Source organism: Zophobas morio, unplaced genomic scaffold, assembly GCF_036711695.1.
Source record: "Zophobas morio isolate AGI-343-1 ecotype UQ-CSIRO unplaced genomic scaffold, CSIRO_AGI_Zmor_V1 ptg000010l, whole genome shotgun sequence".
Taxonomy (NCBI): Eukaryota; Metazoa; Arthropoda; class Insecta; order Coleoptera; family Tenebrionidae; genus Zophobas; species Zophobas morio.
In genome coordinates this window covers 5,422,973-5,439,381 of record NW_026972115.1, presented here as the reverse complement: position 1 = coordinate 5,439,381, position 16,409 = coordinate 5,422,973, and the positions used below count along the sequence as shown (strand labels likewise).

Below are 16,409 nucleotides of genomic sequence, written 5' to 3'. Positions count from 1 at the left end.
AATAAGAGCATCTCCGTACCCGTTTTTGGTCGTTTTATTTCCCGCAATTGTTGACACCACGAATAAGGCCAGTATTTTTCAACCCAACCACGACGCCGCTTTCACCGCTCATTCTCGTTTCGTCTACTCATTCCGCATACAATGAGTACCCCCATGATCCGGATGCATTTCTAAACCCAAATTCATCCGCGAAATGGGGAAATTTGGGCAAAACCCGCATGCCTTCGCTTTCACCCATGACGTATCCCGGATGCTTACCTTGAACCACGAAGCACCCAAACACCATCAGAACCACAAGAAACGCAGCCATGTTGTCTCAAACCAATCACATCACTCCTTCTCGCTCAACCCCCGAACGCGCGATCCCAGCGATTCAAGGGGCATTTCCTCGCCGCCCCCAAGGCGAGATCCGGTGCGAACAATAAGCGTGACACGGTGTCAAGGAGGGTATTTAGGTCATCCGGAACGGAGCCGCTGGAGTCCGTCACTGCACTAGAACTGCAACGAAACTTTCTTTTTTCGGTAGAGACGGCTCTGCTTTCTTCACAGGGCACTTTTCCCGACTTTTTCGCGACTTTTCTTCGTTTTGGCAGCACCTGGACGGTGCGCGGCGCGGTTTCTTCGGAAGACTGGTCGAATAACGGGACGCGGCGGTGAAGAACACTTGAGTGTTCTACCTCGGTGTGGAGGTATGTGGCTTTGATGACAGGTGGGGCCCGAAGAACCGGGGAAGGTGAATAAGTCGATGACTGAGTGATGGAAAACGTCATTGCTGCGTTGCGGAAGACCTTTAAAAGGATGCATCTATTTCTTGAAGGTTTCTTCGGTTCTTCGTTTCTTGGTTCTTCATTTTGCGAGGTTATGTTTGGCTGCTAAAAACTCTTGTGGTTTTTTACTTTTTCTGTGAGAATGTAAACAATCGGCGAGAAATGGGTTTGCCTAGATCCAAGGCCGAGCCGCAGGCGAGCTTTATTGTCCCATTTTACAAGTTAAAAATGCTTAGTTCTTTCTTTGAGATAGCTACACTACGTGATATTTACAATATTTACAAAGTATTAATGTTTACAGTATGTGGAATATTTTTATGTGCCCTCCTACGGCTCACATACTGTTCCAAAACAGAGCCGCAGGCGAGGTTCACTGTTATGAATGAAAAAATTGGTTATTTCGACAGAACTTCCCTCACTTCTGAAGTACAGTCCAACAAATACTGCGTCTCTGAAAAATTATAAAATTTGATTTTGCAGAATTTTACTTTTTCGTGTTAACATATATGGAGTAAAAACAACAGAAGCTAGTCACAATGTAAGAGAAAAAAAAGGTTTCACCCTCTTAAAAAAAAGTTGGGAGCCCCGAAAAGGTTTCACATAAAGAAAGACATCTGGCGCTCCTGAGGTTTTACGCCTGTAAAAAAGACAGTTGAGACCATCGAAAAGGTTTCAAAAAAGACACTTGGGGCCCCCGAGAAGGTTTCCCATTTTTATAAAAGACAGTTGGGACCCCCGAGAAGGTTTCACATTCTAAAAAAAAAAAAAACATTTGGCGCCTCCGAGAAGGTTTTACATTTTTAAAAGAGACAGATGGGACATCTGAAAAAATACGTTTGGGGCCCCCGAGAAGCTTTTCCATTTTTAAAAAAGACAGATGGAATCCTTGAGAAGGTTTCACATTAAAAGGAAAAGACCTATTTGGGGCCACCCAGAAGGTTTTACATTTTTAAAAGAGACAGTTGAGACCCCCAAGAAGGTTTCATAGTCTAAAAAAACATTTGGGATTTCCGAGAAGATTTCACATTAAAAAAAAGACATTTGGGACCCCCGAAAAGGTTTTACATTTTTAAAAGAGCCAGTTGGGACCCCTGAGAAGGTTTCACATTATTAAAAAAAAACACTTGGTGCCCCCGAGAAGGTTTCACTTCTTAAAAAAAATACAATTGGGACCCCTGAGAAGGTTTCACATTATAAAAAAAAACACTTGGTGTCCCCGAGAAGGTTTCACCTCTTAAAAAAAATACAATTGGGACACCTGAGAAGGTTTCACCTCTTAAAAAAAATACAATTGAGACACTCGAGAAGGTTTCACATTAAAACAAAAGACAATTGGGGCGCCCTAGAAGCTTTTACATTTTTAGGCAAGACAGATGGGACCCCCGAGAACGTTTCACATTAAAAAAAAGTTATTTGGGTCCCCCGAGAAAGTTTTACATTTTTAAAAAAGACAGATGGGACCCCTGAAAAAAGTTTCACTTCTTAAAAAAAAACAGTTGTCCCCGACAAGGTTTCAGCTCTTAAAAAAATACGATTGGGATTCCTGAGAAGGTTTCACTTCTTAAAAAAAAAACACTTGGTGCCCCCGAGAAGGTTTCACTTCTTAAAAAAAATACAATTGGAACCCCTGAGAAGGTTTCACATTATAAAAAAAAAACACTTGGAGTCCCCGAGAAGGTTTCACCTCTTAAAAAAAATACAATTGGGACACTCGAGAAGGTTTCACATTAAAAAAAAAAACCCTTGGGGCCCCAGAGAAACTTTTACATTTTTAAAAAAGACAGATGGGACCCCTGAAAAAGTTTCACTTCTTAAAAAAAAAACAGTTGTCCCCGACAAGGTTTCAGCTCTTAAAAAAATACGATTTGGATCCCTGAGAAGGTTTCACTTCTTAAAAAAAAAAATACTTGGTACCGCCGAGAAGGTTTCACTTCTTAAAAAAAATACAATTGTAACCCCTGAGAAGGTTTCACATTATAAAAAAAAACACTTGGTGTCCCGGAGAAGGTTTCACCTCTTAAGAAAAATACAATTGGGACACCTGAGAAGGTTTCACCTCTTAAAAAAAATACAATTGGGACACTCGAGAAGGTTTCACATTAAAACAAAAGACATTTGGGGCGCCCTAGAAGCTTTTACATTTTTAGGCAAGACAGATGGGACCCCCGAGAAGGTTTCATATTAAAAAAAAGTTATTTGGGTCCCCCGATAGGGTTTTACATTTTTAAAAAAGACAGATGGGACCCCTGAAAAAAGTTGCACTTCTTAAAAAAAAACAGTTGTCTCCGACAAGGTTTCAGTTCTTAAAAAAAATACAATTGGAACCCCTGAGAAGGTTTCACATTATAAAAAAAAACACTTGGAGTCCCCGAGAAGGTTTCACCTCTTAAAAAAAATACAATTGGGACACTCGAGAAGGTTTCACATTAAAAAAAAACCCTTGGGGCCCCAGAGAAACTTTTACATTTTTAAAAAAGACAGATGGAACCCCTGAAAAAGTTTCACTTCTTAAAAAAAAAACAGTTGTCCCCGACAAGGTTTCAGCTCTTAAAAAAATACGATTTGGATCCCTGAGGTTTCACTTCTTAAAAAAAAAATACTTGGTACCGCCGAGAAGGTTTCACTTCTTAAAAAAAATACAATTGTAACCCCTGAGAAGGTTTCACATTATAAAAAAAAACACTTGGTGTCCCCGAGAAGGTTTCACCTCTTAAAAAAAATACAATTGGGACACCTGAGAAGGTTTCACCTCTTAAAAAAAATACAATTGAGACACTCGAGAAGGTTTCACATTAAAACAAAAGACAATTGGGGCGCCCTAGAAGCTTTTACATTTTTAGGCAAGACAGATGGGACCCCCGAGAACGTTTCCCATTAAAAAAAAGTTATTTGGGTCCCCCGAGAAGGTTTTACATTTCTAAAAAAGACAGATGGGACCCCTGAAAAAAGTTTCACTTCTTAAAAAAAACAGTTGTCCCCGACAAGGTTTCAGCTCTTAAAAAAATACGATTGGGATCCCTGAGAAGGTTTCACTTCTTAAAAAAAAAACACTTGGTGCCCCCGAGAAGGTTTCACTTCTTAAAAAAAATACAATTGGAACCCCTGAGAAGGTTTCACATTATAAAAAAAAACACTTGGAGTCCCCGAGAAGGTTTCACCTCTTAAAAAAAATACAATTGGGACACTCGAGAAGGTTTCACATTAAAAAAAAAACCCTTGGGGCCCCCGAGAAACTTTTACATTTTTAAAAAAGACAGATGGGACCCCTGAAAAAGTTTCACTTCTTAAAAAAAAACAGTTGTCCCCGACAAGGTTTCAGCTCTTAAAAAAATACGATTAGGATCCCTGAGAAGGTTTCACTTCTTAAAAAAAATACAATTGAGACCCTTGAGAAGGTTTCACATTATAAAAAAAACACTTGGAGTCCCCGAGAAGGTTTCACCTCTTAAAAAAATACAATTGGGACACCTGAGAAGGTTTCACCTCTTAAAAAAAATACAATTGAGACAATCGAGAAGGTTTCACATTAAAACAAAAGACAATTGGGGCGCCCTAGAAGCTTTTACATTTTTAGGCAAGACAGATGGGACCCCCGAGAACGTTTCACATTAAAAAAAAGTTATTTGGGTCCCCCGAGAAGGTTTAACATTTTTAAAAAAGACAGATGGGACCCCTGAAAAAAGTTTCACTTCTTAAAAAAAAACAGTTGTCCCCGACAAGGTTTCAGCTCTTAAAAAATTACGATTGGGATCCCTGAGAAGGTTTCACTTCTTAAAAAAAAAACACTTGGTGGCCCCGAGAAGGTTTCACTTCTTAAAAAAAAATACAATTGGGACCCCTGAGAAGGTTTCACATTATAAAAAAAAACACTTGGAGACCCCGAGAAGGTTTCACCTCTTAAAAAAAATACAATTGGGACACCTGAGAAGGTTTCACCTCTTAAAAAAAATACAATTGGGACACTCGAGAAGGTTTCACATTAAAACAAAAGACATTTGGGGCGCCCTAGAAGCTTTTACATTTTTAGGCAAGACAGATGGGACACCCGAGAACGTTTCACATTAAAAAAAAGTTATTTAGGTCCCCCGAGAAGGTTTTACATTTTTAAAAAAGACAAATGGGACCCCTGAAAAAAGTTTCACTTCTTAAAAAAAAACAGTTGTCCCCGACAAGGTTTCAGCTCTTAAAAAAATACGATTGGGATCCCTGAGAAGGTTTCACTTCTTAAAAAAAAAAAAACACTTGGTGCCCCCGAGAACGTTTCACTTCTTAAAAAAAATACAATTGGGACCCCTGAGAAGGTTTCACATTATAAAAAAAAACACTTGGAGTCCCCGAGAAGGTTTCACCTCTTAAAAAATACAATTAGGACACTCGAGAAGGTTTCACATTAAAACAAAAGACATTTGGGGCGCCCGAGGAGCTTTTACATTTTTAAAAGAAACATTTGGGGCACCCGAGAAGGTTTTACATTTTTAAAAAAGACAGTTGGGACACCCGAAAAATTTCTCATTAAGAAAAAAGACATTTGGGGCCCCCGAGAAGGTTTTACATTTTTAAAAGAGACAGTCGGGACCCCGGAGAAGGTTTCACATAAAAAAATGACATTATGTTTATTCCTCATGTTAATTTTTTCATTTTTATTTTGTTATTGTTTTCTCACGTATTTATTTGTAGTTACATACTTGTTTCTTCATTGCTTTCTTCAAAGTTTTTATGTATGCTTTAGTTCTTTTTCCATTTTCTTCAACCGATTCATACGTATGGATTTCCTTACTCTTTAAAAAATTTGGATTCTTAATATTTTTGTCTATTTTTTTTTTTTAATTTCTGGAAAAACATCGCAGTTTTTAAAACCAATTCGTTTTTAAAATTATTATTTCCTTATCGGTTTTTTTTATATGTACACCCTTACTTCTTTACTTCTTCCTTTATCGTTTTCCATACAATTCGCAATGTTTGTTGAAACTTTTTTCTTCTCTTGCTGTAACTAGTTGCTATTTTACTTTTCCGTCATAAGGCTAAAAATGATACTTATGTATTTATTTCTACGTACTTGTTTCTTCATTTCCTTCTTCTTTAATTTTCCCTTAAAGTTAATTTTTGTGTAAGGATAAATATCACAATCGCATACGACTTTTTCAAAAATGAAATTTTCTACTCATTTTCGGAAGTCATTTACGGCCTCAAAAAAAATGTCAAAAAATTCGAATTTCCCTTCGAACATTTCGAAAATATTGCTCGGTGACCCTAAACACGCTATATTTTTGGAATCAGCACGTCAAACTCTATAACCCTGATTTTTTGAAAATTTTTAGACGACTTTTTCAGAAAAGAAATTTTCCAAGATGTTCGGATAATCGTGGGTTCAGATTATAGAGGTTATTTAGTAGTTACTTTGGATATGTTAAAAAAATAGAAAATGTTCTAAGAGGCAATATGGACTCTTCTTCTAAAATCAGTTTTATCTTAGCAGCTACTAGCTAGGATAAGACTGATTTTGGCAAATGACATACCTTCTAAGAAAAGGGAGGGTAGGTGGGTGGGGCTAGCACCTGTTGAGATAAGACTGATTTCAGCAAATGACGTATCCTGTAAGAAATTTAATTAAATTATTATAAGAAAAGACGATGGAGGCCCCCAAGCACTTTCAAATTCTTTCCAAACAGGAATACCTAGACCCTCAAGATTGTTTAAAAATTAAAAAAAAAAAAATGGGTTCCAAAATTAACTCAAAAATAAGTCAGGTCAGAATTTTCCAAAAACAGAACAGTAAAATCCCCCAAAATTGTTTTAAATGGGTTCCCAAAATAATACACCATAGGTATTCTAGAGTCAACCCGAATCAAAAAAATATGTACTTAATGGTCATGGACTAGGATTTTCGAAATATCCCGTTTCTAAGTTTGATTTTTAAAATATTCACAAAATTGCCAGATTTCATTTTGGTGATTCTGGAAAAATGGTAGGAGTTTTTGAACAAATGAAGCCTCAGAACACTTCTAGAAGTCGTAGTCCAAAAAAATCTGGTAATTTTCGATAATTTTGGTGAAATGTCAAAAGTATGAAACAGACAATTTCGAAAAATTGAGATTTTAACGAAGTTGTCTAAAAACCTACAAAAAATTCTGGAAGATAAACTGCGATGACTTGAATTGAAAACAGACTGTGTTGATGGTCGTGGACTAAGATTTTCGAAAAATCCCGTTTCAAAGTCTGATTTTTAACATTTTCAAAAAATTGCCAGATTTCATTTCAGAAAATAAAGTTCTTCTGGTAATTTTCGATAATCTTGGTGAAATGTCAAAAGTTTGAAACATATAGTCTCGAAAAATTGTAATTTTGACGAAGTTGACTTGAATCCACGAAAATTCTGGAAGATAGACTGAGATAAGGTGAATCGAAAAATAAACCGCTGTTGATGGTCGTGAAGTAAGATTTTCGAAATATCTCGTTTCAAAGCCTAGTTTTTTAAAATATGTCAGAAATTGACAAATTTCAATTTACCAATAGAGAGTATGTCAGTTGCCAAAATCAGTCTTATTTTAGCAGTTACTAGCCCCGCCCACCCACCCTTTTTTTTCTTAGAACCTATTGTATGTACCATTTTAACCATGTTCTAAGTTTCTTGTTGTGAAATGATGAACATATGTATATTAAGAAAAAAAAGGCAAATTATAAGCCCCTTCTGAAATATGTTTTTAAGTAATCGTGTTATACAAAGAAAACTAAATGTACTTACTTATTAATTAAAAAAGAAAACCAATCCCCACCCATCCGTCTCGATCTCAATCGTGACGAATTTTTCATTCGTTGTCAGACTTAATGGCGGAGCGTAATTCCAAAATCGACATTTTCCCATACAAATTTACCATTTTAAACAGGTTTTAAGTTTCTTGTTCTGAAAAGATGATTACACATATTAAGAAAAAAGAAATTTTAAAGTCAAAAATAACCCCAAAAATAGGTTAAAATGTTAAAAAAATTGTATAAAAAAAACGTAGACTGTTGCAGGAAATTTCCGGGTGTCCCAACGGCACAATCCGGCACTGCTGCCAACAATTCAGAATTGCCAACACAAAAATCGGCATTTAATACACACACTAACGATTAACTCAGAAACAACTAATTTAATTTTCCTGTTACTTTAGAAACGTTATGGTTGTGTTATTTAAACAATTCGAAATGAATATATGATGACTACACACATGATTATTCTATACTAAACTTTGGTATTTAATAATTGTTGCTAACCGTTCGTTTCGGAATTTTTTATGATGTACCGTAAGACTTTATGAGCTTAGCAAGAACTGAAACCGAAAGAGCAATTATTAAACCAACAATACAAACTTTCCAGTCGATTTATTAAATTTTATTTTTTGCATTTAATGCTCACGTTGTGACAGTCACGCACAAGCTGTTTGACGACGTTACAAAGATGAATTAATTATTGTTGAATCGTTTTCTCGCTTGATCTGTTGGCGTTGAGAGTTCGAAGTATTCATCCATAATGTGCATTTTAATCTCTTCATGGAACAGTAGGAAGTAAATATGAGTTACGTCACAGAACAGATGTCGCTGCCTTGGAGGGGAGGACTGTAAATGTCGGCAATGCAGGAATCTGTAACAAGTGTGACCTCAAAATAAGAAAATTGTTTTTATGTTATGTCCTTGTAAGTTTCTAAAATAACTTAGGTGTTATTTTACGGAAACAGTTATTATTACACATTTGTTGACGTTGTTTGTTATTAGTATTCATAACGGCGCGGCCAAACTTGGCCTATCCCACTTAAGTTTCTCCTAGTTTAGTGTAACACCTCTCCGAGCACTTTTAAAATGCGTATAAATTTCGTGAGTTCCAGCCCGTGCCGTCGTCAGCTCGTGGGAAGATAAATAAAAAAGAAAATTTTAATAAAGTTCTTGTACGTAAACATGATGTGCACTGACCATCAAGCTCAAAGATGCAATAAGCTCAATCCTGCTGTGACAAAAAAGCAATAAAAGTCGTCGTGGGGGGCAAAATATGAACTTTATTCAATTTCATTCTGCTTAACTTTTAAAATGTAAATGCAATAGATCATAAAACGTACACTGCTGACAAGTTCAACTCGAGTAATGAAAAAGAACACGTTTTGGAAAAGCCGGCGGAAATCCTTTCTAAATTGGCCGAACGAAAGGATCGTTAAATTCCCGATTGACGCCTTCACCATTGTTTAATTATTATTTTAATAAGTGGTGCACGATCTAAAACAAATTCAACTTTCTCCTGGTTGCAGAAAGCCCGCACTTGCCCAGCAACCGCATGTGGATTTAGTATTTAGTGCTGTAATGTAGAGCCTCTGGAACGCGGACGTCACGCTTTCGAGAAATAAAACAATGCCGAAGTCTGCATGTCACTCACTCACTGGAAGCAATTGGTTACAAAATCGCGCAAAAACGTAATAATCAATAATAACAGTAAATGAGTAAAGGCGACGCAGACGTGGCTGGCTTAGAAAATTCGAGTTTTTTCCGTTGTAACTGTAGTTGTTTCTTTTTCTTGTTGTTGTTGTGCGGCAGAAGTGTTATTTAAATTTCTGGTGCACCTGTGACGTGCGGATGCGACGAAATTGGAGTGGAAAAAGAAATTGCTGCGGTTAAATTAACGGAAGCCGCTAGTTTTAGTAAAAAAATAAATAAAATAAATTCTTTGGGAAAATTAACACACTGTTAAATCATTTTCTCCGTAGCACGCAGTTCACTGTTTTTGTTGCTAAATGACGTGTTTTTCCGAAAAGTAGCAACAAAAAGTGAGTTTATAATTCAGAAAGCATTTCTATTGAAGTGTGGGTGTGATGGCGTTGAGGCTTGTCTGGGAAAGTTTCTTCCATGAAATAAAAATTATGAAATGTGACTGAATAAAATTTAATAAGAAATTGCACTTTCTACGGTTCTCTTTACGATTTCGTTCGCATTCATTACTTATTATCAGTTCAAGTTTGCTCTCTGACAGAGTTTTGTAAAATATTTTCGATATTTGCACATTTTTGTACACTTTCCTGGGTTGGAAATATCATTTTTCAGAGCTGTTTGGGGTAGTGTTTTTAGCGAAAATCGCATTTTGTAAATAAATAATTCCCGAGGTTCTTTTTGTATCAGGAGTCCGGCGAACGTAGAAAAAATACTACACGTAGTGCGTGCCAAAGCCATTTTTGTACTTCGGTGGTTGTGAATCTCACTTGCAGATTGTTAGAATTCGTGGGAAAATAGTTTTTTTTAATTGTGTGATACGGTTCTTTAATTTTCTATTGGAAAATAAAGAAAAAGTGAAAATCATACAGAAGAAGAACTAACTAAAGAAAGTAAAAAAAACAACAGATACTGCAGAACAACGAATCGAATGTAATGAAAAAAGAAGAACATGAAAAAAGTACATATTTTTTTTAATTCGGGAAACTCTTGGGCATCCATGAATATTATTTTCGGAGCCTTTGAAGATTTTTTTTTTTGTAAATTGTATATTCAAAACAATTTTGAAGGACTTAAAGGGTACCTTAGTTGCCAAAATCAGTTTTATCTCAGCAGGTACTAGCCCCGCCCACCCACCATCTCTTTTCTTAAAGGGTATGTTATTTGCCAAAATCGATCTCAGATTAGTAGGTACTACATCTACATTTTGCCTTTTTTTCTTAATATGTGTAGTCAATTTTTCAGAACAAGAATCTTAAAACCTGTTTAAAGTGGTAAATTTGTATAGGAAAATGTCGATTTTGCAATTACACTCCGCCCTTCGATCTGACAACGAATGAAAAATTCATCACGATTGAGATCAAGACAGATGGGTGGGGTTTCTCTTTTGATTTTCTTTTTTAATTACTATGTAAATACATTTAGTTTTCTTTGTATAACACGATTACTTAAAAACACATTTCACATGGTAATTTGTTGTAAAAAAATGAATTTTTTACAATTCATGTCCGACCCTCGGCTTACGACGAATAAAAAAAAATCATCAGAATTGAGATCGGGTGGGTGGGCGGGGCTTATAATTTGCCTTTTTTTCTTAACATCCATATCCATCTGTTCACAACAAGAAACTTAGAACATGGTTAAAATATATGCAAAATCGATATTTCCTTATATAAATTTTCCATAAACATATTTTAAGTTTCATGTTGTGAAAAGAAGTCTACGCTTATTAATTTTCCATATTCTACACCCTCTATTGCTCCATTGGCAAGTTGGCGTTATAATTTTAAAAATGCCAACTATAGCGAATTAAACGACTACTTTTCTTCACTTAATTGGAATTCCCTACTAGATTATAACGATATAAACTCAGCAACTGACTCTTTTTATTCTATTATATTTTCTGCTATCGATATATGTATTCCTAAATCTAGACTACATAATTGTCATTTTCCAGCATGGTACAAGCCTGACACTATCAAACTTATTAATAAAAAACGTAAAACTTTAGCCCTCTATAGAAAAACTTCAAATGAAAGTCATTACAATTCTTATAGACATCTTCGTAGCCTTTCTAAAACGGCTATCAAAAATGATTACAAAAAATACTTAACGTATATACAAACCAATTTAAATCATAATACGAAGATTTTCTACAGTTTTATCAACTCCAAAAGTCAAAACTCCAAATCTTATTTTCCCAAATGTATGAATTTTGGTGACACCTGCTCTTCAAAACCTAAAGACATTGCCAATATGTTTGCCAATTTTTTCAAGTCTGTTTTTAATCAGGATGTTATCGACCCTAATATGACACTAGGCCTTTCAAGCGTCAACAGCAATATCGATTTACACGACATAGATATCAGCATCGATGAAGTAAAAAATAAATTACTGTCCCTTAAATCTAGTTTTAATCCTGGACCAGATGGTATTCCTTCATTTTTCTTAACGCAGTGTGTTTCCAGTCTTGCCTGGCCAATCTGGATTTTATATAGTAAGTCTTTGACATCTGGTACATGCCCAGACATCTGGAAACAATCTTATGTCATACCTTTGTACAAATCAGGTGACAAAAAAGATGTTACAAACTATCGTCCTATTTCGATTATAGCAGCTTTATGCAAGGGTCTCGAAGCAATCATCAGTGATACATTAACTAGATCTTTTGCAAAGGTTTTGACACCTCATCAGCATGGATTTCTGCCAGGAAAAAGCACAGTAACAAATCTCGCCATCTACAATGAATATATCATTGATGCTTTAGAGGAGGCAGCTCAAGTCGACGCTGTATATCTAGATTTCTGTAAAGCTTTCGACAGAGTCAACCATGCCCTTCTTTTAAAGAAATTAAAGATTTATGGCATACGAGGTTCTCTTCACCGCTGGTTAGCTTCTTACCTATTAAATCGTACCCAAAAAATCTCAGTTAAAGGCTTTTTATCAGATGCTATTTCTATTCCCTCGGGAGTCCCACAAGGCAGTCACATCGGTCCTATTTTATTTTTAATATTCATAAATGACCTGGCACTATCACTTAATTTTGTTAGATTTTTATTCTTTGCGGACGATCTTAAAATATTCATTAAAGTTAACGACCTTGCAGATTGTCAAGCTATGCAATATACTCTTATAAAAATAACCAACTGGTGTAGTGAAAATAGCATGCAATTACTCGTAAATAACAAAAAGTGTAAACAAATAACATTCTCCAGGAAAAAATCCACTATAAAATTTTCATATAGCATTGACAACCAAATCCTGGAGGCTGTTAGCGAAATTAGGGACTTGGGGATTATTTTTAATTCGACTTTAAGTTTTGTTAAGCATATAGATTTTGTAATCGATAAGGCTTTTCGAGTTAGTGGTTTCATAAGAAGAATGACTGCAGATTTCCATAGCATCATAGCAATTCGTAAGCTCTTTATTACCATGGTTAGACCAATTTTAGAATATGGCATTCTTATATGGTTTCCTTCATATGCAATTCACGAAACTCGCCTCGAAAGGGTACAAAGAAAGTTCTGTAATTATTTAATGTTTAAAATGGGTCTCAATAAATCAAATTACAATTATAATCAAAGACTTGCTATAACAGAACTCGAGACTCTTACACAGCGTAAGTTAAAATTTGAGCTTAAGTTTGCATATAAACTCAAATCCATAAGGTTGTAACCACTCCCTAGTGTAAATTTTTAAAAATTATTCAGTGTAAATCTGTCTTTTAATAACCTGGTGACATATTTGGTGACCTGTCAATATAATGTCAGTTCATTCATGTATTCGCGACACATGATTACGTTCGACTTCACTGCAATTCTTGCACTCCTGCACAGGTTATTTCATAATTATCATTGTAACTTGTCGCAATATTGTAAAAACTGATAAACAATTTTCAATAAAAACAGGATAACCTGAGTCTTCATGGTAATTATAATACAAGAGCAACGATAAATAGAAACGTGTTTTATCTTTCATCTGTAGAAAGAATGCCACCTGCTGTAATTTAGACTTGCAGTCGATACGTTTACGAATTACGATAAAATGAACCCAAAAATATTGTGGTCACGAATGAAATCAAATATTGGGCTGGTAAAAAAACAAGGTGAATTGATTTATTTATTGTTGCTGCTTCATAAAAATTACTTTACAGATGGGGAATAACTGAGATATTCAGAATTTGTTTAAATTATTGTACATGAGTATACGTGATAATTATATGTGTGGCTAACTATGACTCGAAGGATCAGCTCTCTCGACTGAAATGATCAATCTCGCGAGCAACACCAAAATTGTCTATAATGGGTAGATCACCTTAATTAGTTGCAATGGATGACCAATTTTTCATCAAAAAAATGGGACACCAACAAGTCTTTAATGTTATGTTTAATAACTCTAATATTTGGTACTACTTATTATTTACAAAATGTACAAGGGATTTGGTTGAAGGCGATAGGTCTGGCTATGCTCCTCCGTCCTGACGATTTTAGTGGTAATAATGAACAAAATGTAACTTCACAAAATTCAGAGGCTAAAATAATAGGTATGTTGAAAATAATTTGACGGCTTATTTAAACTTACTGTTACAGGAGTGGTTAGAAACATTGGGAACACATAGACCAAATAACCAAAAAGCAATTATTTTTCTGTTGTTAACTTTCTTAAATCTGAATCCCATGGATTTTAATACTCAACGTAAAGTATTTAAACTTGCTGTATATTCTGGATGTTCTTTCGCAAAAATAAACAAATCCTGAAGAGTAAAAAACTCATTTTTTTTGTTTTTGTCAAATATACGGTAGGTTAGATCTTCTTTAAATTCCAAATTTGAATACCACTGCGATTTTTGTTTTGGTTTCCACTTTGCTTCTTGTAACGGTTCTCCAGATTGGTGTTGGGTTATAATTTTGTGGGCTTGACATCGAGAACACTATGGAAAGGATAGGAATTAATGATAAGTTTACAGGGAAAGTATGCAGTGCTTGAATTTTTTGAGGGACATTTAGTTGTATTGTGTAGGATATAAAGAGTGGGTATAAAACTTGAAAAGACAATGTTGTACTAAAAAGCGAGATATACACTTTCAACTTGAGATAGTTAAAACTAAAAGTCCTTCGACATACCACCATGTTGTAATAACATGAAAAAAGTTCCGAATGTCGATACGTTACTCTCATAGTATAGTACTCTCTTTCCATGGTATAAGAATAACTACATACTGAAAAGATTTTTACAAGCTTGAATTCAAGTTCTCGGGAGGATGCTTGGGGATAAGCAAGTTTCAATTCATTGTGGCAGTTGGCAAGTGCCATTTTCATCTGCTTATTTACCACAATATGCCGTGTCGGTACCATTTTTCAATGGTATGGTTTAATAACAAACTGTGAGATATTTAAATAAAACTCTCTCGTGCGTAATTGTCAAATTTTGACATATGCGCCGCTACCAATCTGTTCATGTGAAAAACACCATTGGCTGTAATGCCAACCTTACAATTTAACGAGTGGTTACAACCTTATGGATTTAACTGTAAACTGTTCAATAATCAAATTGATAGTGCTGAATTCTTATCCTTATTTAATTTTAGAGTACCTTTGGTACATACTAGGAACCAGGACACAATCTTATGTTCGTTTAAAAGAACAAATCTCGGTTACAACACTTCTGTAGTAAATAGAATAGGATTGGCGGTTGATAACTTAGTAGATATACACATCTTCAGTTGCTCGCAACATATGTTTAACAATTATTTAAGACGTTTTTATTTATAAGGACATCTTATTTCATATTTTGTTTTTTTTAAAAACTATTGTCTATTTTGGAACTTTGTTCTGTTAGTCAATAAAATTTATTTATTTATATATTATTTATTTATTTATATATTAAAACAAAAAGGCAAAATGTAAGCCCGCCCACCCGCCCTGTCTCAATTGTGATGATTTTTTTATTCGCAGTGAACCAAGGGGGCGGAGCTTAACTGCAAAATACTTATTTCTTTACAAGAAATTAAAAATATGTTTTTAAGTATCGTGTTGTTTAAAGAATACTATGTATATTAAGAGAAAAAGCAAAAATATACACCCCGCCCACCCACCCCATCTCAATTGTGAAGGTTTTTTTATCTTTAGAAACTTAAAACATGTTTAAAATGGTAAATTCTTGTAGACAAATATGGATCTTGCAATTAAGCCCCGCCCCTCGATCTGACAACGAATAAAAATTTCATCACAATTGAGAATTGAGATCGAGGCGGGTATGGGTGGAGCTTAATCTTTGGATTTAATTTTTTCTTAAACAAAACATGTTTTTAATTCCTCGGAGAGAAATAAGGACTTTGCAGTTAAGTGCCACCCCCTTAGCTCACGTCGAATAAAAAAAATCATCACAATTGAGATGGGGCGGGTGGGCGGGGCTACATTTTGTCTTTTTTTCTTAACTGGACTAAGTTTTTCGAAAAATCCCGCTTCAAAATCTGTTTTTTTTAAATATAATTTCATTTTGGTGATTCTGGAAAAGTGGTAGGAATTTTTGGAAAAATGAAACCAATACCACAGGGCCGCACTTTGTTAATTTCCCGGTGGACCTCCATGTCCTCAATCCGACACTGTTTCAGTTCACAGTTGTCAATTTTTGCCCATTTTTTCTTAATATACGTAGTTTTCTTTTTACAAGAAACTAAAAACATGTTTAATTATCGTGTTAACGTCTCTCAACTGTAATTCATTCATTGTTGAACATGTTTTAAGTTTCTTCTTCTCTACGTATGTTAAAAAAGAAGCAAAATATAAGCCCCACCCACCCACCCTATCTCAATTGTGATGATTTTTTATTCGTCGTGAGCCGGGAGGCGGAGCTTAGTTCCAAAATTCTGTGAAATAAGTTCTTAAAAGAGTAAAATTTACCTTTTTAAAAACACATTTCACAAGGTAATTTCTTGTAGAGAAATACGGATTTTGCAGTTAAGCTCCGCCTTCTTGGCTCACGACGAATAAAAAAAATCATCACAATTGAGAGTGGGTGGGTGGGCGGGGCTTATATTTTGTCGAGCTTTTCTTAATATACACAGTTTTCTGACAACGAATAAAAAATCATCACAATTGAGAATTGAGATCGGGGCGGGTATGGGTGGAGCTTAATCTTTGGGTTTATTTTTTTCTTAAAAAAAAAAAACATGTTTTTAATCCCTCCAAGAGA

General features: G+C 35.2%; 1 protein-coding gene and 2 long non-coding RNA genes across 6 annotated transcripts in view; 1 reads left to right on the top strand and 2 right to left on the bottom strand.

The window, feature by feature from the left end:
- LOC135126243 (mucin-2) overlaps window positions 1-704 on the bottom strand; it is a 35,616-nt gene extending 34,912 nt beyond the window's left edge. The window contains exon 1 of the mRNA XM_064052147.1: window positions 259-704. Within this exon, the coding sequence (XP_063908217.1) occupies window positions 259-310 (52 nt within the window). The 5' untranslated portion in view covers window positions 311-704. The remainder of the gene's footprint in view (window positions 1-258) is intronic.
- Window positions 705-12,875: 12,171 nt separating this feature from the next.
- Window positions 12,876-13,987, top strand: LOC135126241 (uncharacterized). Of its 3 annotated transcripts, none has more exons than XR_010280019.1 (3): window positions 12,888-13,142; window positions 13,200-13,320; window positions 13,369-13,987. It is a non-coding gene; the product is annotated as an uncharacterized LOC135126241 (long non-coding RNA). The 3 variants fall into 3 exon arrangements; XR_010280018.1 differs by having other exon boundaries at window positions 12,892-13,320; window positions 13,369-13,758; window positions 13,805-13,987; XR_010280017.1 differs by having other exon boundaries at window positions 12,876-13,320.
- Window positions 13,584-14,737, bottom strand: LOC135126242 (uncharacterized). 2 transcript variants are annotated; one of them, XR_010280020.1, is made up of 2 exons: window positions 14,339-14,737; window positions 13,584-14,276 (listed from the first exon to the last, which is right to left on the bottom strand). It is a non-coding gene; the product is annotated as an uncharacterized LOC135126242 (long non-coding RNA). The 2 variants fall into 2 exon arrangements; XR_010280021.1 differs by having other exon boundaries at window positions 13,584-14,145.
- Window positions 14,738-16,409: the final 1,672 nt, after the last annotated feature.